Source organism: Lagenorhynchus albirostris, chromosome 16 (genome assembly GCF_949774975.1).
Source record: "Lagenorhynchus albirostris chromosome 16, mLagAlb1.1, whole genome shotgun sequence".
NCBI lineage: Eukaryota > Metazoa > Chordata > Mammalia > Artiodactyla > Delphinidae > Lagenorhynchus > Lagenorhynchus albirostris.
The window spans coordinates 52,780,368-52,807,908 of NC_083110.1; the positions used below are offsets into that span (position 1 = coordinate 52,780,368).

The 27,541-nt window shown below is 38.0% G+C and overlaps 1 protein-coding gene across 1 annotated transcript in view; it reads left to right on the forward strand.

Moving 5' to 3' along the window:
- Window positions 1-27,541, forward strand: part of CC2D2B (coiled-coil and C2 domain containing 2B) — a 99,820-nt gene that overhangs the window by 54,403 nt on the left and 17,876 nt on the right. The window contains exons 20-28 of the mRNA XM_060125367.1: window positions 2,611-2,703; window positions 6,159-6,250; window positions 10,739-10,909; window positions 12,369-12,465; window positions 13,254-13,363; window positions 18,105-18,201; window positions 23,504-23,602; window positions 25,991-26,173; window positions 26,316-26,513. Of these exons, the coding sequence (XP_059981350.1) occupies window positions 2,611-2,703; window positions 6,159-6,250; window positions 10,739-10,909; window positions 12,369-12,465; window positions 13,254-13,363; window positions 18,105-18,201; window positions 23,504-23,602; window positions 25,991-26,173; window positions 26,316-26,513 (1,140 nt within the window). The remainder of the gene's footprint in view (window positions 1-2,610; window positions 2,704-6,158; window positions 6,251-10,738; window positions 10,910-12,368; window positions 12,466-13,253; window positions 13,364-18,104; window positions 18,202-23,503; window positions 23,603-25,990; window positions 26,174-26,315; window positions 26,514-27,541) is intronic.

The following is a 27,541-nucleotide window of genomic DNA, read 5'->3' on the forward strand; positions in this document are numbered from 1 at the left end:
TGCACTGTTGGTGGGAATGTAAATTGGTGTAGTCACTATGGAGAACAGTATGGAGGTTCTTTAAAAACTAAAAATAGAGTTACCATGTGATCCAGCAATCTCACTCCTGGGCATACATCCAGAGAAAACTCTAATTCGAAAAGATACATGCACCCCAATGTTCATAGCAGCACCATTTACAATAACCAAGACGTGGAAGCAGCTTGAGTGTACATTGAGAGATGAATGGATAAAAAAGATGTGGTATATGTATACAATGGAATATTACTCAGCCATAAAAAGAATGAAATAATGCCATTTACAGCAACATGGTTGGACCTAGAGATTATTATACTAAGTGAAGTAAGTCAGAAAGAGAAAAACAAATACCATATGATATCACCTTCAATTTAGGAAATGCATTACAAAGTCTTAAAAAGAGAGCTGTGCAATTATGTGCTCATACACATACATCCCTTGATGGTATTAGGTTTGCTAGGAATTTCCAGGCTGGAATCAGTAGCAATTTTCTAGAATTTTGTAAAGCCATCATTTGGCTGTCTCATGTAAAGCTTGTTCTCAATAAAATAAGACGAAAGAAAAAAATATCATATGATACCACTTATATGTGGAATGTAAAAAAATGATACAAATGAACTTATTTAGAAAACAGAAACAGACTCATAGACATAGAAAACAAATTTATGATTACCAAAAGGGAAAGGGGGTGGGGGAGGGATAAATTAGGGGTTTGGGCTTAGCAGATACAAACTACTATATATAGAATAAATAAACAACAAGGGCGTACTCTATAGCACAGTGAACTTTATCCATATCTTGTAATAACCTATAATGGGAAAAAAAATCTGAAAAGAATATATATATTATATATATGGAGATATACAATATATATATAGTGAAAAAACAGCAATTGGTGAAATTTAGATATTGGACTATTATGTAATATTGACAATTGAATAGTAGATATATTGGAAAATTGTTAGTTTTGTTGTCTGTGATTATGGCACTGTGGTTGTGTCCTTAGTTTTTGGAGATTCATGCTGAAGTATTTATTTAGGAATGAAGTGTCATGGTGTCTGTAATTTATACTTTGAGATATTTAGCCAAAAAAAAGAAAACAAAAGCAACAGATTAAGCAAATATGGCAAAATATTAATTACTTAATCTAAAGGGTAGGTACATAGATTTTAACATTCTTTCTAATTTTCTGTATGTTTGAAAAACTTGAGGAAAAATTAAAAACAAAAAATAAATAGCATTCTATACACCAACAAAAACCCACTAAAAATGTAACTTAACAAAGATACACCCTACAGTAGCAATAAAAACTCTTAGATTCATAGGAATATATTGAACAAAACATGTACAAAAACTTGATGGAGAAAATTATAAAACATTTTTGAACGGTGTAAAATTAGATTCAGACCTCACAAAAGAAATACTATGTGTAATGAAGATTACACATGAAATGCAAAACTTTAAATGTATATCTTAATCTTGGGCAGGAAAGTATTTCTTAAACAAAACACAAAAATTATAAATTATAAAGAAATACATTAATAAACTTGATAATATTGAAGTTTAAACCCCACAGATTAGGAAATGATATTTTCAAATTATATATTAATTAATAAAAATTAGTATCCAGAGTATTTAAGTAACTCCTATAAATTAATACTTTTAAAATAAATAAAGTGATATGAAATAGTAATATAATATATCCCTAGGTAAAATGTTACTTGTCAACAGGATTAATTTCAAGATTTCTTGTGGATAATTAGAAAAACAAATAAATTACTTTCAGATAATTTATCTACTTAAGGTAAGAGATACTTCATAATTTTTGTGTCATCTTTAATGCTCTCTATAATGTAAAATGATTTCAGTGTGCAGTTAGGAACGTATCCCACAAATGCAGCTATAACAGATGCAGTTTATTCTAAATTACATAGATGAAGCATCCTGACAAATAATCTTAGACCCACTGCTGGATGTTAAATTAAAGTTATTGATTATGGCCAGCATATTTTGACTACTTACTGTATGCCATGCACTTTATAGATATTGTTTCAGTTAAATCTCACAGCAATCCTGTGACATATTAATAACAGTAATATTATAATTATTACAAAAGAGGAAACTGAGGTCTGTAGTAGTTAATCATCTTTTTCCCAAACCACAAAGTTAATAAATGGCAGGGCCAACTTGAATCCAGGACTATGGCCTCCAAATCCCACTCTCTTGACCCTTATACTCTACCACTTTCCATTTCTTTTGTTTCTAGTGATTACCAGGTAAATGCATGCATGAAGAATTGTTCTCAATCGTCTTTACATTTTCTTATAATTTTCTCAATCGCAAATTTTTTCTCAATCATTACTCAGTTTTAAAAGATGAATGGACCTCCTCCTAGAAGCAAACAAAATATGTGTTTTTAGCTAGTTCTCATTGGGAGAATCTAAAAGAAGTATTCTCTCCTCTCAATTCCAGAGTGTTGCCAATATCTCCTACACATGAACTGAAATGAGTAGTTAATATTTTATTGCAGTGTATCATATCTAAACTCTGTTACATTCAAGAAGTGAAACTAATTTAATTCTCTGTTTATAGGAATATGAAAGTCAGATAGAGAAGGATATGTCCATTTCAGATATGAATTCTATTACCGCACAAAGGATTAATTCTGCCAATTTTCTGAAAAAGGTAACAACAACAGAATAGTTTTATCAATATGTTTGCATTTACTTTTGTGAAAACTGGTCTGCTGGATGCACAGTACTATACTCTTCCCAGAGAGTCAGATGGACAGACTTGCTTACTCATCACCTCTTTCTGATCACCGAGAGGTTTTCTGTTCTATTCAGACTTCCTTTTCAGAGTTAGTTACTGACCATCTGTAAATGTACACTGTTGATGTACATTGTTGATGCAGCAGTTACTTCAATTGACAGCAAACTCATTATTAAAGCATATCCCACTGTTTCCATTTACAAATGAACGTTAAAGACTTCCCATCTCTTTTTGACCCTAAAAGTTCATTTTGGGAAGTATGCCAGCATTTTGCCAGAATCCCTAGTTTTATTAATAACTCATAATGCCGTACACCAGAGCAGTTCACGGGACAAAGGGAGGAGCCACTAGGAGACAGAACACCGTAACAAAGCCTAAACCAGGTTTGAGGTGGAATCCCTCACTGAATTTCACCCCTGATTTCTTTCCACTGACCCCTCATCGCTCCAGTGACTATATGTATAGGTCCATCATGCCCAGCACAGTGCTCTTCACTCAGAAAATGTTGAGAAATGTTTGAACAATTAATGAAGTAAGGGATAAAATTGCAGGCTGAGGAGGTTTCTAAGACTTCTGCAAGAGTAGAATCTATACTATAGGGCTATAGGGCACCAGAGCAGCCTTTTAGGGTAACTTGAAAAGAAGCAGAGAGCCATGGAAAGATCTAAGAGGTACATACAATTCCCTCGTGGAGACAGGAGAGAAGCAACCTTGTGTGACTAGAAAAGCCCTAGGCAGGTGTGTGAAGACCTGTTCTGACCATCCTGTTTGTCTTTGGGCAGGTAATCTATGCACTGAGTCCTGCCTTATTGTTCTATAAAAACAGACAATAAAAATGCCTGCCTTGGGCTTCCCTGGTGGCGCAGTGGTTGAGAGTCCACCTGCCGATGCAGGGGACACGGGTTCGTGCCTCGGTCCGGAAAGATCGCACATGCCGCGGAGCGGCTGGGCCCGTGAGCCATGGCCGCTGAGCCTGCGCGTCCGGGGCCTGTGCTCCGCAACGGGAGAGGCCACAACAGTGAGAGGCCCGCGTACCGCAAAAAAAAAAAAAAAAAAAAAAATGCCTGCCTTGCTTTACTTCTGAAGTAAGGGGCAAATAAGATAGAACCTCAAGGTCTATGCTAGTTTGTACTCTGTTCCTATGGAAGTGTGGTGGAAATGCAGACCACTATAGCTATTGTAGCCTGAAAGAGCACCTCCTCTTTATTGCTGGCAAACGTTTTTTTCCACTCACTCTTGTCCCTCCTACACCTTCTTCATTAGCTCCATATATATTTTTTAAGTTGAGATGTGATTTAATAATGATATTTGCGTCTTAGGAAATAAAGAGGTGTTCTTACTCATAAGAAAAGAGAGGGCTTCCCTAGTGGCGCAGGTTGAGAGTCCACCTGCCAATGCAGGGGACATGGGTTCGTGCCCCAGTCCGGGAAGATCCCACATGCCGCGGAGCGGCTGGGCCCGTGAGCTATGGTCGCTGAGCCTGCGCATCTGGAGCCTGTGCTCCGCAACGGGAGAGGCCACAACAGTGAGAGGCCCGCGTACCACAAAAAAGAAAAGAAAAGAAAAGAGAATACATATCCTTCTTATGCCTTCTCTTTTTTTGGTGTATGAGGAAGCCCAGAAGGGAGGACAGCAAAAGATCAGGAATGTGGTAAGAGAGCAAGTGTCTGAGGATGCTTGACCTTCATATAGGAATCCTGGGAAGGAGCTTTAAGAACATTGTGTGATTGGGTTTCACCTTCTTGTGAAGACTTCTTTGCTATCTCAGGATAGTTTAAAACTACAGGTTTAAGGGATAATTACTTTAATTACAGGTACTGGAATCCTGCTTTGACACTGGAGGCCTAATAGGGCCATGGTGTCTAAATCCTGCTGTGGGAGGGACTGTGAGTTATATGCATTACACTTCCTGCTGTGTTACTGGGGTCAGTGGTGGCTGAGGCTGGGACTGGAGCAGTAAAGTCCCGGCAGTCTCAAGGATTGCTAGATAAAGTTTTGCTGAAATATTTGCATCTAAGAGGCCAGTGCTTCTCCTCAACCTGTCCCTTTCATTAATTTACTCAATAAATACTTATTGGGCACCTGCTGTGAATCAGTCATTATACTAGACATTGGAATTACAGCAGTAAACAAAATAGATTAAAATCCCTGGCCTCCTAGAGGAGGTCGTTCTGGTGGGGGAAGTCAGATAATGAACAGAACATGAGTATGTTAGAAAGTGATATGTGCCATGACAAGTGAAGTAGGAAGAGAGGACAGGAGTGTGTATGGGGGTGGGGGGGTCAGGTGTGATTTTAGATAAGGGAAAGCCTTCCTTAGATCAAGGAAAGCCCTCGAGATGCTAACGCTTCAGCAAAAGACCTGAAGTGAACTGAAGGAGCTAGCCATGGAGGTTTTTTGGGAGAAGAACATTCCAGGCTAATGGAACCACATGTGAAAACTGTGAGGAAGGAATATGCGTGGCCTATGGGAGGAACGGCAAGGAGCTCAGTCTGTGTGATAGCAAGGGAGCAAGGGAGAGGGAGAGAGAAAGAAAGACAGAGAGAGAAAGCACAAGCGAGAAGGCTCAAGCACACTGATGGGGTCAGAGGGAGGAGGGCTGTGGTTCACCTTCAAAGGAAACAATTTGTTCCCCACATGGCAGGGTAATTCTTAGGAATTATAATTTCCCATTCTCCTATCACCCCATTTTCCTATCGAATTTAAGCAGATCATTAGGCTTTAGGTTACATTATCTTTGGGATGATTTGTGGCAGGACAGAAAGAAAATTGCCTCCAGACACACTTCTTCCTGGTTTCATTTCTAAAAGTCTAAACCTGTTGTGAAGCATGGGGTTAGGGGAGAAAGGGAGGGATTTCCTCAGACTAAAAAGAAGAATTTCAGAGTCCTTGGAGGAACCAAGGTCTGTGGGTTCTGCAAGGTGCAAGGGCTTAGGGGATTGGCTCTGTTCAAGCACTAAATATCTTACCAAGCTGACAGAATGAGAGCTTAAGGTCAGAATAGGATGGACTCAAAGGAAATACAGAAATGTGACCACATTTCCTTGTGAATCAAGATTTGTGTGTGTACAAGTGACTGTTGTAGAAACACATTCACAGGATAATCATCTCCTTTGGTGAAGATTCGTTCTGTCCACATATACTGAGAGTTAGGTGGAAAAAGAGATGAGAGGGACATTAATGAGAGCATTAGGAGTGATTTTAATAATGGTAGCAAACAGAACCATACTTTCACTTACCTAATTCCCCTTTCCATTTATTGCTTGAAAAAATTAGGAGTAAAAAATAGTGACACCAGTAGCATCGTATATACTTAATCTTAAAATATAAACTGTGCATTTCTTTAAATTCTAAAAATTTTTTTGTAGATGAGAAGGTCAATAATGAAAAGAATTGCCAAAGTTAGCAAATTTAACTTATCAGATATTGTGGCTGATTATGAAGAAATTGTATCTACAAGGTACATCTAAAATTATTATTATTTAAGTACAAAATATAAAGCTATAAGATAATACCTTCAAAGTCCTCTAATAAGTTCTGTATTTTTATATTAATTAAGTTAATGTCAAAATGCAATTACAAAGCATAAAATGAAATACAGTGACTTAATTTTTTTTGTCATTTTAAAATTGTATTTTGGACATAACTATATGATTTGTATTTTCAATTGTATAATATTTTAGATTTTAACCCTCTCCTTATTGATACTTTTTAGGGCAAGAAAGAAAAGAAAAAAAAAAAAGAAATACCTTTGTCCCAAATTAGTTTTGCCCTAAGATTTCCCTGTCCCGAGACTGCTACTGGAAGAGTCATTGCTGGTAGCACCACACACTAAGCCTGTAATCTCTCCCTTTCAAAACGGAATCCTCAGCCATATAAGGGCTCTGTGATCCACAGGCAGCAGTTGGGGGAGCCTTTGGCTGAAGTAACTCAGTTCTCATACTGTCCTATCTGGGAAACTTAAGGGTGGGAGCAGGAATTAGGGATGCTGCGTTTGGGGAAACCACCCTGGGGCCACTTGCAGATTCTTAGTATTAATAATAAGGTTTTAATTGGTGTAGGATGCTGAAGTCTATTGTTTTTGAGGGGGGTGTTCTATTCTAAAATATACCTTGAAGTAATTCTTTCATGGGCACATTTTTTAAATGAAAACTTACTTTTAAAAAATTTTTACTGGGGTAGGGACTTCCCTGGTGGTGCAGTGGTTAAGAATCCGCCTGCCAATGCAGGGGACACAGGTTAGAGCCCTGGTCCGGGAAGATCCCACATGCCGCGGAGCAACTAAGCCCGGCTGCTACAACTACTGAGACCACACACCACAGCTACTGAAGCCTGTGCGCCTAGGGCCTGTGCTCTGCAACAAGAGAAGCCACTGCAATGAGGAGCCCACGCACTGTAAGAAGAGTAGCCACTGCTCGCCGCAACTAGAGAAAGCCCATGTGCAGCAACGAAGACCCAACACAGCCAAAAATAAATAAATTTTTAAAAATAAAATTTTTACTGGGGTAGAGTTGATTTACAATGTTGTGTTAGTTGCAGGTGTCCAGCAAAGGGAATCTGTTATACATATACATATGTCGACTCTTTTTTAGACTCTTTTCCCATATAGGCCATTACAGAGTGTTGAGTAGAGTTCTCTGTGCTATACAGTAGGTCCTTATTAGCTATCTATTTTGTATATAGTAGTGTGTGTGTGTCAATGATGAAAATTTATTTTTTTAAACTTTTTGTTTTTTATTGGAGTATAGTTGATTAACAATGTTGTGTTAGTTTCAGGTGTACAACAAAGTGATTCAGTTATACATATACATGTATCTATTCTTTTTCAAATTCTTTTCCCAGTCAGATTGTTACAGAATATTGAGCAAAAGTTCCCTGTGCTATACAATAGGTCCTTGTTGGTTATCCATTTTAAATATAGCAGTGTGTACATGTCAATCCCAAACTCCCTAACTATGCCTCCTCCCCTCCCTTCCCCCAGGTAACCATAAGTTCGTTCTCTAAGTCTGTGAGTCTGTTTCTGTTTTGTAAATAAGTTTATTTGTATCTTTTTTTTTAGATTCTGCATATAAGTGATATCATATGATAGTTCTATTTCTCTGTCTCACTTCACACAGTATGACAATCTCTGGGTCCATCCATGTTACTGCAATGGCATTATTTCATTCTTTTTAATGGCTAATATTCCATTGTATATATGTACCACATCTTCTTTAACCATTCTTCTGTCAGTGGATGTTTAGGTTGCTTCCATGTCTTGGCTATTGTAAACAGCACTGCAATGAACATTGGGATGAATGTATCCTTTTGGACCATGTTTTTCTCCAGGTGTATGCCCAGGAGTTGGGTTGCAGGTTTATATGGTAGCTCTATTTTTAGTTTCTTAAGGAACCTCCATACCATTCTCCATAGTGGCTGCACCAATTTACATTTCCACCAACAGTGTAGGAGGGTTCCCTTCTCTCCACACCCTCTCCAGCGTTTATTGCTTATGGATTTTTTGATGATAGCCATTCTGACTGGTGTGAGGTGATATCTCATTGAGGTTTTGATTTGCATTTCTCTAATAATTAGCAATATTGAACATCTTTTTTTTTAATTAATTTTTATTGGAGTATAGTTGCTTTACAATGTTGTATTAGTTTCTACTGTACAGCAAAATGAATTGGCTATACATATACATATATCCCATCTTTTTTGGATTTCCTTCCCATTTAGGTCACCACAGTGCATTAAGTAGAGTTCCCTGTGCTATACAGCATATTCTTATTAGTTATCTATTTTATACATAGTATCAATAATGTGTTTGTGTCAATCCCAATCTCCCTATTCCTCCCACTCCTGCTTTCCCCCTTGGTATCCATAGTTTCTTCTCTACATCTGTGTCTCTATTTCTGCTTTGCAAATAAGATCATCCATACCATTTTTCTAGATTCCACATATACATGTTAATATATGATATTTGTTTCTATCTTTTGACTTAACTTCACTCTGTATGACACTCTCTAGGTCCATCCACATCTCTACAAATAACCCAATTTTGTTCCTTTTTATGGCTGAGTAATATTCCATTGTATATATGTACCACATCTTCTTTATCCATTCCTCTGTTGATGGACATTTAGGTTGCTTCCATGTCCTGGCTATTGTAAATAGTGCTGCTGTGAACATTGGGGTGCATGTGTATTTTTGAATTATGGTTTTCTCTGGGTATATGCCCAATAGTGGGATTGCTAGGTCATATGGTAGTTCTATTTTTAGTTTTTTAAGGAACCTCCATACTGTTTTCCATAGTGACACTATCAATTTACATTCCCACCAACAGTGCAAGAGGGTTCCCTTTTCTCCACACCCTTTCCAGCATTTATTGTTTGTGGATTTTTTTTTTTAAGTAAATAAATTATTTATTTATTTTTGGCTGCATTGGGTCTTCGTTGCTGTGCACGGGCTTTCTCTAGTTGGGGCGAGCAGGGGCTACTCTTTGTTGCGGTACGCAGGCTTCTCATTGCAGTGGCTTCCCTTGTTGCAGAGCACAGGCTCTAGGCATGTGGACTTCAGTAGTTGTGGCTCGTGGGCTCTAGAGTGCAGGCTCAGTAGTTGTGGCACACAGGCTTAGCTGCTCCGCGGCATGTGGCATCTTCCCAGCCCAGGGCTCGAACGTGTGTCCCCTGCATTGGCAGGCAGATTCTTAACCACTGTGCCACCAGGGAAGCCCATTTGTGGATTTTTTGATGATAGCCATTCTGACTGATGTGACATGATATCTCATTGTAGTTTTGATTTGCATTTCTTTAATAATTAGTGTTGTTGAACATCTTTTCATGTGCCTCTTGGCCATCTGTATGTCTTCTTTGCAGAAATGTCTATTTAGGTATGCTGCCCATTTTTTGATTGGGTTGTTTGTTTTGATGATATTAAGCCACATGAGCTGTTTGTAAATTTTGGAGACTAATCCCTTGTCAGTCACATTATTTGCAAATATTTTCTCCCATTCTGTGGGTTGTCTTTTCATTTTGTTTATGGTTTCCTTTGCTGTGCAAAAGCTTTTGAGTTTAATTAGGCCCCATTTGTTTATGTGTGTTTTTATTTCCATTACTCTGGGAGATGGATTGAAAAAGATATTGCTGTGATTTATGTCAGAGAGTGTTCTGCCTGTGTTTTCCTCTAAGAGTTTTATAGTGTCTGGTCTCATATTTAGGTCTTTAATCCATTTTGAGTTTATTTTTGTGCATGGTGTTAAAGAATGCTCCACTTTCATTTTTTTTACATGTAGCTGTCCAGTTTTCTCAGCACAGTTTGTTGAAGAGACTTTCTTTCCTCCATTTTATAGTCTTGCCTTCTTTGTCATATTTATAGATTAATTGACCATAGGTGTGTGGGTTTATTTCTGGGCTTTCTATCCTGTTCCATTGATCTATATTTCTACTTTTGTGCCAGTACCATACTGTTTTGATGACTATAGCTTTGTAGTATAGTCTGAAGTCTGTGTTTTATTTTCAGTCTTTGGAGGAAAATAGGTGTGACCATAAAGCTATAATTGCATAGATTTGTGTTGCCAGGGTTGGGAGCACATATAACTAACTCCTATTCAGAACCATGTAGAAAAGTTGAGTATCTAACCACTTTCAAGAGAACGATTCCTAAAAAATGAATAATCCTTTGATATAACGTCATGTTTCATGGAATTACCTCTCCACGCCCTTGTTTCTTCTTGGACCATACACCCAAATTACGTGGAGCAATCACATTCTCTCTTAACATAGCATCTCTTCTATGCCCAGAAAAAGATTCTTTCCTTGGGTCTAAGACAACTCTGTCTCCCCTCCACAATGGAGAGAACATGGTTCAGAATAATGGCCTTATTTATAATAGTTAATTTAAAAAATTGATATATTTCAAATTTTAAGTTATCTTGTATCTGTGTGATTGATCATTTTTTACTCTTTAGCCAGTTGACACGTGCAGTTTGTAAGCTTCTTGAACGACGAAGAAAGTTAAAGCCTCAGAGGCAAGAAAGGAAAAAAGTGGCAGCACAGACTATCTGTGACGGAGATATTAAGATTCTTGTCAGAATATTGAGGGCTTATAATATTCCTACAAGGAAAGCAATAGTTAATAGGTAAGGCAATTGCGCCAATTTTTGGAGTTGCAAAAGATGTCTTAAATGTAAATTTCTATACTGTCTTCTTAATAAAACTTTGCACTTGGGGCTTCCCTGGTGGCGCAGCTGTTGAGAGTCCGCTTGCCGATGCAGGGGACACGGGTTCGTGCCCCGGTCCGGGAAGATCCCACATGCCGCGGAGCGACTGGGCCCATGAGCCATGGCCGCGGACCCTGCGCGTCCAGAGCCTGTGCTCTGCAACGGGAGAGGCCACAACAGTGAGAGGCCCTCGTAAAAAAAAAACAAAAAACAAAACAAACAAAACAAAAAAAAAACTTTGCAGTTTATTAATGTTCAATATACAGAAACTAAATGAAAGTTGAAATCTTCATTTGGATAGTCAAACTTACTGTCATTGCTGTGTATTACAAATTTTCAGAAGTTTGAGATGCCCGAAGTACCTTTAACATGTATATTTTTGGGTGCTATATCAAATAAATACCTTCTGTCCCTATTCCCTATTGTGAAAACTTAAGCTGCTATTGCTAATTACACTGTTTTCTGCCACTGTCCCCTCACAGTATTGGAAGTATATAGACTACAGGAGAGAGTAAGCTCCATTTTGGATTTCTCATTTTAGGTGACTTCTACAAAAATCAAATCTTACCTATCTCTTCTGCAGGCACTCAGTGTGTTTTATTTGCGTTTCTTGGGCAGAGGATATGTAGGGTCAGAGTGGCCAAATTAAGGCATCATGAATATTAAATACTCATGAATATTTAGTATAACCCGAATTTCAAGTGTTTCATATATTTAATCTCATGTATAATTTATGTATTGTGAATATTTAGTGCCCAGGTACCTCAGGAATACTGATCAACCCTCTCTGTCTACATTTAACACTTATGTGCTCTACTTGCTTATTTTATGTTTACCACATCCCATGAACTCTACATATGCAAAACAAATATTTTGCTTACTAGCTACGAATCTATAGTTAAAACCTCTTAAAGGTTTTGCCTGTGTTTTATATTATAAAATATGACTTTATTTATGATAGAATTGATATTCTCAAAACAAATGCACATTTCAAGGCTGTTTTGTGAAATAAGGACATTATAAAATTACCACCATTTTCTATAATAATCAATTTGTAAAAGAAAGAATATTGTAACACCAAAAATAGGAAGAATATAGTCTCAAAGTATTACTTGCTCTATTTTTTCCTTTTGCTGAGGGTCAGTGAAAACTCTGTCACAGACTGGTTCCAATCCATAGTTCAGCAGTTAGGAGCTACCCTTTCAGAGTAGTGATTGTCACGTATTTATCTCTAACCACCTATGTTATGAAGATCCAAAGCAAACTCTGTAAGATCCAGGGTAGCTGACTTATATACCTCTATAAGCATAAGCAAAAAGCCACCAAAACTAATATTAAAATTAATTAAAGTGCCTATCTCTATATTGTTTTTCAGAAGAGCCTTGGATATTCCTACTTATTTGATATCATCTATGTCTCGCCTCAGACATAAAGAAACAATCAAATCCGTAACCTCAGATGAGATCTTAAATGAGGTAAGTATTTAACACTTCTATAAAGTGCCGTTTTGATCATGTTTTCCCTGAATTGCAACTGGCCCCTAACTGGACTATCCATCTAATTCTAGTTTACTCTCCATAACACAGTGAAGGTGCTCTTTATAAAATGTAATTCTAACTATTTCATTCTCTGCTACCCTGCTCTCAGGGTCTATAGAATAAGGTGCAAGCTCCTTACAATGGTAGCTCCTTAGAACGGCTACCACTCTGTGATGGTCTGGTTCTTACATGCCAATCAGCCACATTTCTCATCAGCCCACAGCGGTATCATATCATACTACTACTTGTTCTAGAAGGCCTCCGTATATGCCCTTTCCTTTGCCTGGAATGGCCACCATACCTCCATGTTATTGGCCACATGAACTACTATTTAATGTTTCAAAGCTCAAGCCCAAGCAATGTTTCTCTGTGAAGTTCTCCTTGTCCTCACCCCAGAGAGTTAATCATTCTCTCTCCTGAGTTACTATTATACCTTGAATATATTTCTTACATTTCATTGCAATTATTTGTTTACCTGTTTATTTTCTCCTGATAGACTTAAGATAAAAATCCTTAAAGATTTCCATTTATTTTTGGATCCTAGCAAAGTAGTACCTGATATTGAATAGGTTGAAGAAATGTTAATTGAATGAATGAATGAATAATTGTTGTTTGAAAAACTGGAAAAAGTAAGCCATCCAGTTATCAGCCAGTAACTAATTTCTACCTTTTATCAGCTATATAAAATATTACAAAAATCTAGTCGTGTTAATTATGTGTTTCAGGATACTGTGCACCCCTTTGTGGAAGTTTCCTTTCAGCACACTGTGTACCAAACCAGTGTTGCAAGTGGATCTCATCCATGCTGGAATGAAGAAATTAAAGTAGATTTTATGTAAGTTGGAGTCCATTTTTCCTCAGCTTCTAAAATAGAGCAGTAACAAAATTATTTTCTTGAGCTGTTTATTGAAAATAATGATGGATATAGGCTTAATTTTTAAGTTTTTAAATTATGAAGTATTTCTTACATAGATATTAATATATATAATGTAAATGTAAGTTCTGAGGAAAAATGATAAAATGAATACCTGTGTATCTACCATCTAGCTTAAAAAATGGAGTATTAGCAATATTTTTGAAGGCTCCACTGTGCCAATAACTATTTGTATCCCCTTTCTTTCTCCCCAGAGGTAACCAACCATGAATTTGTTTATCATTCCCTCTCTTTATGACTTTAAATCATAGGTATTTATCCCTAGCTATGTTTTATTTACCTGGGATGTTTTCCAACTTTATGTAAATTGAATGATCTTTTGCAATCTGTTTCTTTACTCTTATTTTGAGCGATTTATCCATATTCATACTTGTACCTATTCCTACCTTCCTTTATTTTCACTTCTGTATAGTATTCCACTGTATTAAAATGCCATAATTTATTTATACTTTATCCTGTTGATGCAGATTTGCCTGGTTTTAATGTTTTGCTATTGTAAATAGTATTGCTCTGAACATTCTTGTACTTGTCATCTGGAACACACATGTAAGAGTTTCTTTTTAAGACAGTAGTTCTCAAAGTATTTTGTGCACTGAAATCACCTGTACAGCTTCTTTAAACAGATTGCTGGGCCCAACTCCATAGTTTCTAGTCCAGTAGCTCTGATACATAATTCCATTTCTAACAAGTTCTCAGGTGTTACTGATGCTCCTAGTCAGGGGATACTTTGAGACCGTTTACTTTAGGATCTGTATCCAGGAGTGGAATTGCTTCAACTTTACTAGCTAATGCCAAAGTTTTTTCTAAAGTGATTGTGCCAATACATACTCCCAACAGCGATATAAAAGTTCCTATTGTGCCACATCTTCAATAATATTTTGTATTTTTAAAATTAATGTTTCTAATACAGTGGATCTAAAGTGATATTCTTGTTGTGGTTTAATTTACATTCCTGGATTTCTAATGAGATTGAGTTTCTTTTTTTTTTCCATTTTAAACAAATCGATAGGCTTTAATTTTTAGAGCAGTTTAGGTTCACAGTAAAACTGAGCAGAAAGCACAGAGTTCTTATACATCCTCTCCCTACAACACGCACACACAGCTCCCTAAAGTGTCAGTGTGGTACATTTGTTACAATCAATGGACCAATGTTGACACATTATCAAAGTCCACAATTTACATTAGGGTTCACTCTTTGTGTTGTACATTCTACGGGTTTTGACAAATGTATAATGACATGTATCCACCACTGTAGTATCATACAGCATAGTTTCACTGCCCTAAAAATGCCCTGTGCTTCACCCATTTATCCGTTCATCCTTCCCCTGGAACCTCTGGCAACCACTGATCCTTTCACTGCCACCATAGTTTTACCTTTTCCAGAGTGTCATTGCATTTCAGGGTTCTCCATAAAAGCAGAACTAACAGGGTGTGTGTGTGTGTGTGTGTGTGTGTGTGTGTGTGTGTGTGTGTGTGTGTGTGTGTGACTCTCTTTACCCTCTGTAATAGGGGTGTGCCTCATCCAATTGGTTGGAGGCTTAACAGAAAAAAGACTTACCCCACTTAGGAAGATGGAATTCTGCCAGCACACTGGCTTCAGACTTGAACTGCAGCTCTCCCCTGGGCTTCCAGGCTGCCAGCTTACCCTGCAGATTTTGGGCTTGCCTTCCCCCACAATCACGTGAGCCACTGTTACAGAGGGTAGTTTGCCTTACTCAACGTCTACTGACTTTTTTAATGTGGAAAGAACACTTAACATGACATCTACCCTTTGAACAAATTTTTAAGTGTGCAATACACTACTGCTGAATGTAGGTAAAAGGTTGTACAGCAGATCTAGAGCTTATTCTTCTTGCTTCCCTGAAGTTTTACGCCTTGTTGATTAGTAACTTCCCATTTCCCCCTCCCCCCAGCCCCTGGTGACCACCATTCTGCTCTTTGACTCTATGAATTTGACTACTTTAGATGCCACATATAGGTGGAATCATGCAGTCTTTTTTATGACTGGTTTATTTCATTTAGTATAATGTCCTCAAGATTCATCCATGTTGCCACATATTGCAGAATTTCCTTCTTTTTAAAGGGTGAGCAGTATTCCATATATATACCACATTTCCTTTATCCATTCATCTGTCAACAGACATTTAGCATGCTTCCATACTGTTGTGAATAGTGCTGCAATGAACATAAGAGTGCTAACATCTCTTTGATATTCTGATTCAGTTCTTTTGGATAAATACCTAGAAATGGGATTGCTAGATCATATGGTATCAGTTCTATTTTTAATTTTTTGAGGAACCTGCATAACGTTTTCCATAGCAGCTGCACCATTTTACATTCCCACCAACTGTGTGCAGGAGTTCCAATTTTACACACCTTCACCAGCACTTGTTACTTTATTTTATTTTTTTTGATAATAGCCATCCTAACAATTGTGAAGTGATATCTCATTGTAGCTTTGAATTTCCCTGATTATTACTGAGTGTTTTATTATTAGTAATTTTGAGCATTTTTTCATGTATCTATTAGCCATTTGTATGTCATTTTTGGAAAATGTCCATTCAAGTTTTAGTACATTTTAAAATCAGATTATTAGCTTTTTTACTATTCGGTTGTATGAGCTCTTTATGTATGTTGGAGAGGAACCCCCTTATAATATATATGGTTTGCAAATATTTTCTCCCATTCCATAAGTTGACCTTGTACTCTGACGATTATTTCCTTTGCTGTGCAGAAGGTTTACAGTTTGATATAGTTCCACTTTTTTATTTTTGCTTTTGTTGCCTGTGCTTTGGTATCATGTCCATGAAATTATTGCCACAACCTATGTCATGAAACTTTTCCCCTGTATTTTCTTCTAGAAGCTTTATAGTTTCAGGTCTTACATTTTAAATATTTAATTCATTTTGAGTTGAATTTTGTGTATGGTATAAGATAAAGATCAAATTTGATTCTTTTTTTATTAACATCTTTATTGGAGTATAATTGCTTTACAATGGTGTGTTAGTTTCTGCTTTATAACAAAGTGAATCAGCTATATATATACATACATCCCCATATCTCCTTCCTCAAATTTGATCCTTTTGCACATAGTTTTACCAACACCATTTGTTGAAGAGATTGTCCGTTCTTCATTGAGTAGTCTTGGCACCCTTGTCAAAGATCGGTTGACCTGACATAGATGCAAGGATTTATATCTAGACTCTCTATTCTGTACCACTGGTCTATATGTCTGTTTTTAGGCCAGACTGTTTCAATTACTGTAACTTCGTAAAATATGTATTTTGAAATCAGGAAGTGGGATCTCCGGCTCTTTTCTTTCTCAAGGTTCATATTTGATGCTAAAGGTATATAAATAGGCTTTTGTAATTGAAAATAAAGTGCACTGATCAAGACAGATTTAAAATGTAGAACTTAAAATTGTTCTCTAAACTCAAGTAGCAATTTTCAGTTGTTACTTCCTATACATCTTTAGCTCTCCCTCGGGTAAAAGGAATATAAAGAACTGTCAACTACATCTGTTATCAAAGTCCTTTCTCTTTTCCTGGCGCCCTTACCCCCTTCTCTTGCCAATCTTGTTCATCTCCCTCAATTTCTGCAGATCATATGGTTCTTGACTATTTGCATGGTTTTTTGATGGCATCCCTCTGACTTTTTTTTTTTAACATCTTTGTTGGAGTATAATTGCTTTACAATGCTGTTTTAGTTTCTGCTTTATAAGAAAGTGAATCAGCTATACATATGCATCTATCCCCATATCTCTTCCCTCTTGCATCTCCCTCCCTCCCACCCTCCCTATCCCACCCCTCTAGGTGGTCACAAAGCACCGAGCTGATCTCCCTGTGCTATGCGGCTGCTTCCCACTAACTATCGATTTTACATTTAGTAGTGTATATATGTCCATGCCACTCTCTCACTTTGTCTCAGCTTACCCTTCCCCCTCTCCGTGTCCTCAAGTCCATTCTCTAGTAAGTCTGGGTCTTTATTCCCGTCCTGCCCCTAGGTTCTTCATAACTTTTTTTTTTTTAGATTCCATATATATGTGTTAGCATATGGTATTTGTTTTTCTCTTTCTGACTTACTTCACTCTGTATGACAGACTCTAGGCCCAACCACCTCACTACAAATAACTCAATTTCGTTTCTTTTTATGGCTGAGTAATATTCCGTTGTATATATGTGCCACATCTTCTTTATCCATTCATCTGTCGATGGACACTTAGGTTGCTTCCACATCCTGGCTATTGTAAATAGTTCTGCAATGAACATTGGGGTGCATGTATCTTTTTCAATTAGAGTTTTCTATGGGTATATGCCCAGGAGTGGGATTGCTAGATCATTTGATAGTTCTATTTTTAGTTTTTTAAGGAACCTCCATACTGTTCTCCATAGTGGTTGTACCAATTTACATTCCCACCAACAGTGCAAGAGGGTTCCCTTTTCTCCACACCTTCTCCAGCATTTATTGTTTGTAGATATTTTGATACTGGCTTTAATGAAAGATAGCAGTTGTCCTGAAAGCACATAGATTTTCTTATCTTATACTTTATAAAAGAAAATAATGCAGGCAATTTTATAGTCCTTTATGAATAATGCTTTTATAAAATCAATTAAGCATTTAAATATGTTTTTCTTATTTACAGCTTACCAGGACATGATTATAGCGTCTCAAGCTTATCTAAAATAAAAGATAATATATATATCAACATTTTTGATGAAATGATTATTGAAAAACATGAGGTAAAGTATAATAATTATAATAATCAATGTTGAAATAATTATAAGTTCAGACTGAATGAAGTCTATTAACATATTTGTAAATTTGATTTTAGATACAGTATCTATTTCCAACATTTTCTAAAAAGGATATGGGGCAACTTGAAATAAAATCAGACATATGACAAGTCAATTCAAAAATAACAGGGATCGGGCTTACTAGGGAAAAGATACAGGGTCTTACGTCACAGGGTTGTACTTTGAAAAACATGTAAAACAGAGGCTTCCCTGGTGGCACAGTGGTTGAGAGTCCGCCTGCCGATGCAGGGTAGACGGGTTCGTGCCCCGGTCCGGGAAGATCCCACATGCCATGGAGCGGCTGGGCCCATGAGCCATGGCCGCTGAGCCTGCGCGTCCGGAGCCTGTGCTCCGCAACAGGAGAGGCCACAACAGTGAGAGGCCCGTGTACTGCAAAAAATAAATAAATAAAATAAAATAAAATAAAATAACAGGGATCATAAACCACATATAAGAGGAGGAGAGAGAAATATACCAAGAATTTGGGAAAAGTAGATTTCTGCAATTGAACGTTACATTTACATGTGAACTTCCTGGTAGCCAAGCTTTAGCGTATTTTTAAAGTTTGCTGCACTAAGCATATTTACTGTGATAAAGGTATATACATTAAGATGCTTTACATTGTTTACTGACATGTAGCAAGATACCCAAAAGCAGTGGTTATGAACTGAAGGCAGGAATCTGGGGTATTGGCAGCTTTTTTCAAACTTCGGCCCTTCCCCAGATTCAGGTAAATAGCAACAACAATCCCAGGGCTTGGAAATTGAATACCATGGCTTTCTTGATATTCTTAACAGTTGCATATGATCACTAGAATCTCAAAATTGTCTATTATGACCCTGGACTCCCTGGCATTTGTTCTTCTTAGAAGAGAGAGATCAGATTAAAATGGGAGCCTCTCTCAGAATAGACTGCATTTTCTTTTGCAAGGTTTTTACATTTCTAACCTGGACTATCTACAAGTGGACCATCAGATGAATTTTCTAAGGAACGGGCCATGGCAACCTAACTGATACCATTATTTCTTGGCAGTAAGCCAACATGATCCATAATTACGGCAGCAAGGCAGAGGTGGATGGTGGAAAGGTAAAAAATGAAGCAGAAAGCAAGGTAGTGTGTGAGGAAAACTACAATGAATTATCCTTTTTATCTCCCTTCTTTTATCCTATCTCCTTACTTCAGCCCAGATAATAGTGTATAACTTTAATATTAACAGAAATTCTGAGTTTATGGATTTAAAAGAAGTCACATTAACATAAATAATCTAAGGTCTTACTCTTGTTCCACCCTCTACTCACAGAACCTCCACCAGTCCCTCCGAAAATTTTCTGGAAGCCTCCAAGTAGTCCTCATATATGTGCCTAAACATGACTGTTAGCTATAGTCATCCTTCCCATTTCAACAGTGTGTGTGTGTTCTTTTGATTCAGGCTCCACAGTTCTCAAAGCCACTTAAAAGAATCTCACCACCACCACTGTTGACATTGCCCCTGATTAGGATGCCATCATCTGTGCCAAGGGTATCATCTCCCCAATTATCTTTGAGCCCAAAGCTATGAAACTTCAGAATACCCAAGAGGTACTGGATTCTGCACAAACATGGGAAGAATGGCCCTATTTTCTCTGAATTCATACTACATATTATATATCTAGATCTTAAAGCAACAGTATTGGTACACAAAATCTCACAGTAGAAGAGCTTCTCCAGCCGCCGACCCTAATCATCAGGGGTCAAACCCAGGACAAGGGACCTAGTGGGGTACAGTGCACACCAACGCTTTCCATGTCCTCATTGTCCTTTCTCTTCACCTTGATTCCTAAACTCAGCCCAACCGCTCTCACCTTCCCTAATTACAAACAAAAAAATTCAGTGGATATAAGTACATACTAGTGCTAAAGAGAGGGATGTTGCCTATACTAGTCTTAAACGAGCAACATGCCTGTCCCAAGAGCTATTCTCTAACACCTTTCCTACATTCCCCCATTTCAGCACTTTTGTTGATGAAGTGAAAAATTTAAATGGCTAAAAGTGGAGTGAATCATAGAGTACTGCCAGTGGGGTTGGTCGTGGTGGTAAATGCCAAACCCATTTATGTCTAGTCCCTGCTTCACTTACTACACATACTTTCTCTAATTTAAAAAATAGGATTATTGTGGCATAATTAGCATATAATAAACTGCACATAATTAAAGTGTATACTTTGACAAGGTTGGTTTTTTTTGTTTGTTTGTTTGTTTTTTGCGGTACGCGGGCCTCTCACTGTTGTGGCCTCTCCCGTTGCAGAGCACAGGCTCCGGACACGCAGGCTCAGCGGCCATGGCTCACGGGCCCAGCCGCTCCGCGGCATGTGGGATCTTCCCGGACCGGGGCACGAACCCGTGTCCCCTGCATCGGCAGGCGGGCTCTCTACCACTGCACCACCAGGGAAGCCCCTTTGACAAGTTTTGACGTATATATACCCATGAAACCATCATCAAAGTCAAGATAATGAACATATCCACCACTCTCAAAGGTTTTCCCCTGTCCTGTTAGAATACCTCCCTCCTTCCTTTCCTTCCTCCCACCCCAGGCAACCACTGATCTGCTTTCTGTAACTATAGTTTACATCTTCTGGAATTGTATAAAAATGGCATCATACAGTATGCACTTCTTTCCCCTTGGTCTGGCAACTTTCACAGAAAAATTATTTTGAGATGTGTCTCAGTTGTTTTATTTATCAACTAGTTCATTAATTTTTACTGTATAGTGGTAGTCTATTGAACACATACATTCTGTTGTATGTTTAAGTATTCAGCTATTGATGGACATTTCGGTTTTCTTTGGGGGTGGCTATTATAAATAAAGCTGCTATGAGCATTTGTGTATAAGTCCTTGTATGGACAAATGCTTTAATTTCTCTTGGGTAAATACATAGGAGTGAAATGGCTGGATCATATGGTAAGTAGACATTTAAGAAACTGCTAAACTGTTTTTCCAAAGTGACTGTACCATTTTTTATTTCCACCAGCAATGTATGAGACTTCTAGTTCTTTCACAGTCTTTACAGACAAGTGGTCAGACTTAAAAATTTTAGCCACTCTAATAACCGTGTGGTTGTATCTCATTGTAGTTTTAATTTGTATTTCCTAATGACTAATGATGGCGAGCACTTTTCCATGTATTTATTTTCTATCTGAACATCTTCTTTGGTGAAGTGTCTGTCCAAATCTTTTGTCTATTTTTCAAATTGGGTTATTTGTTTTCTTAGTATTCAGTTCTGAGGATTCTTTACATATTCTGTATACAAACCCTTTATCAGATATATGATTTACAAATATTTTCTCCCGGTACATAGCTTGTCTTTTCATTTTCTCAACAGTGCCTTTTGAAGAGCAAAGTTTTAAGTTTTGATGAAGTCAAATTTATCAACTTGCTTTTGGTGTCATATGTTTTAGCTCTGTTTTTGCTTTATATATTTTGTAACTCTTTATTAGGTGCATGTACTTTTCTTAATTTTTGAATTTTATTTTATTTATTTTTTTATACAGCAGGTTCTTATTAGTCATCAATTTTATACACATCAGTGTATATATGTATATATGTCAATCCCAATAGCCCAATTCATCCCACCCCACCCCCCCACCACTTTCCCCCCTTGGTGTCCATATGTTTGTTCTCTACATCTGTGTCTCAACTTCTGCCCTGCAGACTGGTTCATCTGTACCATTTTTCTAGGTTCCACATACATGCGTTAATATATGATATTTGTTTTTCTCTTTCTGACTTTCTTCACTCTGTATGACAGTCTCTAGATCCATCCACGTCTCAACAAATGACCCAGTTTCATTCCTTTTTATGGCTGAGTAATATCCCATTGTACACATGTACCACATCTTCTTTATCCATTCGTCTGTTGATGGGCATTTAGGTTGCTTCCATGACCTGGCTATTGTAAATAGTGCTGCAATGAACATTGGGGTACATGTGTCTTTTTGAATTATGGTTTTCTTTGGGTATATGCCCAGTAGTGGGATTGCTGGATCATATGGTAATTCTATTTTTAGTTCTTTAAGGAACCTCCATACTGTTCTCCATAGTGGCTGTATCAATTTACATTCCCACCAACAGTGCAAGAGGGTTCCCTTTTCTCCACACCCTCTCCAGCATTTGTTGGTTGTAGATTTTCTGATGATGCCCATTCTAACTGGTGTGAGGTGATACCTCATTGTAGTTTTGATTTGCATTTCTCTAATAATTAGTGATGTTGAGCAGCTTTTCATGTGCTTCTTGGCCATCTGTATGTCTTCTTTGGAGAACTGTCTATTTAGGTCTTCTGCCCATTTTTGGATTGGGTTGTTTGTTTTTTTAAATTGAGCTACATGAGCTGTTTATATATTTTGGAGACTAATCGTTTGTCTGTTGATTCATTTGCAAATATTTTCTCCCATTCTGAGGGTTGTCTTTTGGTCTTGTTTATAGTTTCCTTTGTTGTGCAAAAGCTTTTAAGTTTTATTAGGTCCCTTTTGTTTTTATTTCCATTACTCTAGGAGGTGGGTCAAAAAAGATCTTGCTGTGATTTACATCAAAGAGTATTCTTCCTATGTTTTCCTCTAAGTGTTTTATAGTGTCTGGTCTTACATTTAGGTCTTTAATCCATTTTGAGTTTATTTTTGTGTATGGTGTTAGGTTTTATTATATATTCTTTTTTTTTTTTTTTTTTTTTTTTGCGGTACGCGGGCCTCTCACCGTTGTGACCTCTCCCGCCTCAGAGCACAGGCCCCGGACGCGCAGGCTCAGCGGCCATGGCTCACGTGCCCAGCCGCTTTGCGGCATGTGGGATCTTCCCGAACCAGGGCACGAACCCGAGTCCCCTGCATCGGCAGGTGGACTCTCAACCACTGCGCCACCAGGGAAGCCCTATATATTCTTTATCACAGTCTATCTTTATATAATATTATGCCACTTCACATATAGTGTAAGAACAGGATATTACTATACTACCATTTCCCCCCCTGTGCTTTGTGTTAGTGTTATCATACATTTTCCTTATATGTATGTCATAAACTCCACAACAGGTCATTATTATTGCTTTAAATGGTCAATTCTCTTTTAAAGAAATTTTTTAAAGGGAGAAAAAAAATCTTTTCTATTTACTCTTTGGTTTCTTTTTAATAAGGAAGAGAATTTTTTATACTTACCTACATGTTTGTGTGAAATTATCCAACACATGATAGAGAATGAGTAATAGAAAAATTATTTATTTTAATAGGATCACAGTTTCAAGAGCTGCAGTGGTCATTCATATATAAGAAAGAATTGGCTTGGATCCATTGTCTTCCCTTTCTCTGCTCTCCTGCAACAATCTGAGGTAATAGAAGATGATTCTTTGCTAATTATTCTGAATTTTTGTCTCTGGCTAATAGAAATACATGTGCCTTTGAGTCAGATTCTGACTGGCAGGTTGATAAGTCAGTCAAAATGATCCTGTATTCAACTGCCCCATGGGTGTTGGAGTATTTGAAGGTTTTAGCTGTCTCTGGAATAGGAGACACCCACAAATTTATTTCATGTATTTTTAGAGTGTTTGTTGATGAAGAAAAGGACAGGTAGCCTTAGGTCTTAAAGCAACATTCATATTTGCTCATAATAGTTTTGTAAGACCAGATTCATAAATATTCTGATTAATGACACTGCTTTGTAACCATGGGTTCCAGGAGTTTCAGCTCCTCAAACACTGTTTATTGATAATGGTGAGATTGATGATTAGCATCTGTGTCTGTGGTACCCCCAGAGGGCTCTGCTGTTGGGTTTTGCAGCAAGTAAATGCCTACATGGCCAGCAAAATATAAAAACCCCATTCTAGATTTCATCTGGGGCCCTGTAACTTACAGAGATATGCCAGTTACAGATGATTCAGCAATGAATTTTCTACCTCAAGGAGTTCACTGTCTATAGAAGAAAACCATTTCAGTACGACATGGTAATGCTGTAGGGCTTTGATAGGGGCATGAGATTGGTACTATGAGAACACTGAGTAAGGAGTACCCTACCCTTCCTGGTTTGGAGGGGGAAGCAAGGGGGTGTTCAGAGGGGTTCGGGGTAGGTGAGAGGGGAATGAGGAGGAGGATGAAAGATCAGGGGAATATTTACAGAGGAGATAACTTTTAATCAAGTCCCTAAAGATGCATTTATCAAGCACACAAAGTCATTTGACTCAGAAGGATTTATGTGTCTATCGGTTAGTACTGTATTCAGTCATATGCAACAGAAAACCTGACTAACAGTGGCTGTTGTAAGAGGTCTATTTATCTCACAAAAAAGAAGTCTAGATGCCAGTGCATCTGCTCAAGAATATCATCAAGGATCCAAGCTACTTTTGTCTTTCTGTTCTACTCTCCTTATCATGTGACTTTCATCCTCATAATTGCACCTCCAGCCTCATATTCATGCTGCAGACAGGAGGTGGGGTGAAGCAAGAAGGGGCAGTGCCTGTGTCAGGAAAACAGACACTTCCCCAGAAAACGTCTCAGACTTCTTGCATTTTACTTATGTGACTTGGTCACTACATGGCTGTCATGTTACCACCTAAAACTGTTGGTAAGAAAGGAGAAGAGAATGGAGGAGAATAGAAACATCTGTGTATTATGCAATCACAGGATGTCATGAGGGAGCACGTTGAAAATACAAGTGCTGCAAATAAAGAGCAACGGAGATTTTAAATTGTTGGAGGTAGAAGGCTTCCTATGTTTGTAAATCCCTGCAGGCGTTTCTCAGTCTCTGGCCAGATGCTAGGATAGAGAAGTAGTTAAGAATGTGAGCTTCAAAGGGGGACCAACCGGGCTTCCCCGGTGGCGCAGTGGTTGAGAGTCCCCCTGCCGATGCAGGGGACACGGGTTTGTGCCCCAGTCTGGGAAGATCCCACATGCCGCGGAGCAGCTGGGCCCGTGAGCCATGGCTGCTGAGCCTGCGCGTCTGGAGCCTGTGCTCCACAGCGGGAGAGGCCACAACAGTGAGAGGCCCGCGTACCGCAGAAAAAAAGGTGGACCAACCTGGGTTGTAATCCCGGCTCTACTACTCATTAGTTTTGTGATCTCGCACAAATTACTTACATGCTCTGAGCCCCAGTTTCCTTATCTATAAAATGGAGATAAGAGCGGTGTCTACCTTTTGAATAATATGATCTATATCAAGCACTTGGCAGAATGCCTTGTACATAGTAAGTGCTCAATAACTATTAGTTATATTAGTATTATTATTAGTTATTATTGTAAATTATCTCCTCCCAAACATGCGCGTGCGCGCGCGCACACACACACACACACACACACACACACACATAAGATCCCTCCTCCAGTGGACTTTGGGTCATCTTTCCTGCTGTTACATTTTTTTTCCTCTTTCCAGACCCAATGCAAAATGTATCATGGTCTTTTAGCATTTTCTCTGAGCTTAAATTAGATCTTCTAAGAGCTTTTATCACTCTGGTCCATTAACTTGCTTCATTGTTTCATCCCTTTCTTACTTCTGCCTTCTCCACATACTACGTATTAGACAGGGACCCAGGGTGTCAAGGTTGCCTGTGAACAAATCATCATGGAGAACCTTACCATCCTTGTGCAAGTACCTATTAGTAGAATCAGCATGAACCCATGCAAGCCTGTTTCCTGCAATGGAGAAGACTGAACTGAGCTATACTATATTTGACTGATGTTTATTTTCATCATGCAGAATCCATTATACTGATATACTCTTTCAGATTAGTGGAACATTTCAAGTAAATATTCCACCACTTTTGCTTGGGTATACTTGGAGTGAGACTTATGTGTCTCCTAAAGAAGATTATAATGGACAGAATTTAAAAGAATGTACCTTCTTAAATATTTTTGCTACTATTGAACCTCAAATATCATATGCCATCTGTAATCCAGAACTAAACAAGGTAGGTTTTACATTGACTTATTTTCATATATACTATCAAAGAAGTGTTAATTTCAAAGCTGACAAAAATGAATGTTGGTTCTTGATATTTTCCTGTGGAGAAAATATAGTACAATGTTGACATGTTTTAAACTCGATTCTAGTTTTCAGGTCAAATAGATGTTTTGGAGAGAGCACAGACTTTTCAAAAAAATTGTAAGGCATTATTTCCTGAACGAAGAATCACAACTACTGTTTTTAATGATGAAGGGATACAGATCTTAGTAACAAGATACATCAAGGCATTGAATCCACCTCAACAACTCCTGGATATATTTCTTCATGATTCTAATGCAACACTTGTAAGTTATATTTATTTTAGTAGCTTTATTGTGATATTCGTATACCATACAATTTGCCCTTCCAAAGCATATAATTCAATAGCTTTTACTTTATACACGGAGTTGTGCCACCATCACCACAGTAAATTTTAGAACATTTTGATCACTCCAAATTTATATTTATTTTAAGTTGTTTACTTTTTATTATTAACTTTGAGTATAACTTTCTTATTAAAATTACTTTACCTTCAGAGACAGTTTCCTGAGAGAGAAACCATCTATGTTGCAATGTGTCCTCTTGAGCACCAGATGGGAGAAAACATTTCTTCCTGATCCCCTTCACTTCTGCCCACTTGTACTAGAGAGTCACTGTTGCCACACCAGTTCACGTGACCATATCAGCTTCACAACTTTTCTGTCAAACTTTGAAAAATGACACAGAAAAATTCCTTTGACTTCCAGGCAAAATTAAAAGTTATGTTTCTAAAGGAGTGGTGCCCTTCTAAGGATTGCTTCTTGTTGTATGTGGGAGTGAAGAAACTATGTTTTTTTGTTTTATTTATTTTTGGCTGCCTCGGGTCTTCATTACTGCACACAGGCTTTCTCTAGTTGCGGTGAGCGGGGGCTACTCTTCGTTGCGGTGTGTGGGCTTCTCATTGCGGTGGCTTCTCTTGTTGCAGAGCACGGCCTCTAGGAGCGTGGGCTTCAGTAGTTGCAGCACGTGGGCTCAGTAGTTGTGGCGCACGGGCTTAGTTGTTCTGCAGCATGTGGAATCTTCCCGGACCAAGGATCAAACCCGTGTCCCCTGCATTGGCAGGCGGATTCTTAACCACTGTGCCACCAGGGAAGTCCAACTATGTTACGTTTTGCTCTGTAAACCGCCAACATAACACTTCCCACCCCATCCTTATGTGGCTTTATGCATATCTGTTATTTACCAGCTGACAAAAGAGACATGTACCTGTATTCATTATGGACTCAGAAGAGAATGTAGCTTCTTCCACTCTGAGAAACGAAAATGTGAAATCAGAGATCTAGTCTCCCGTTGA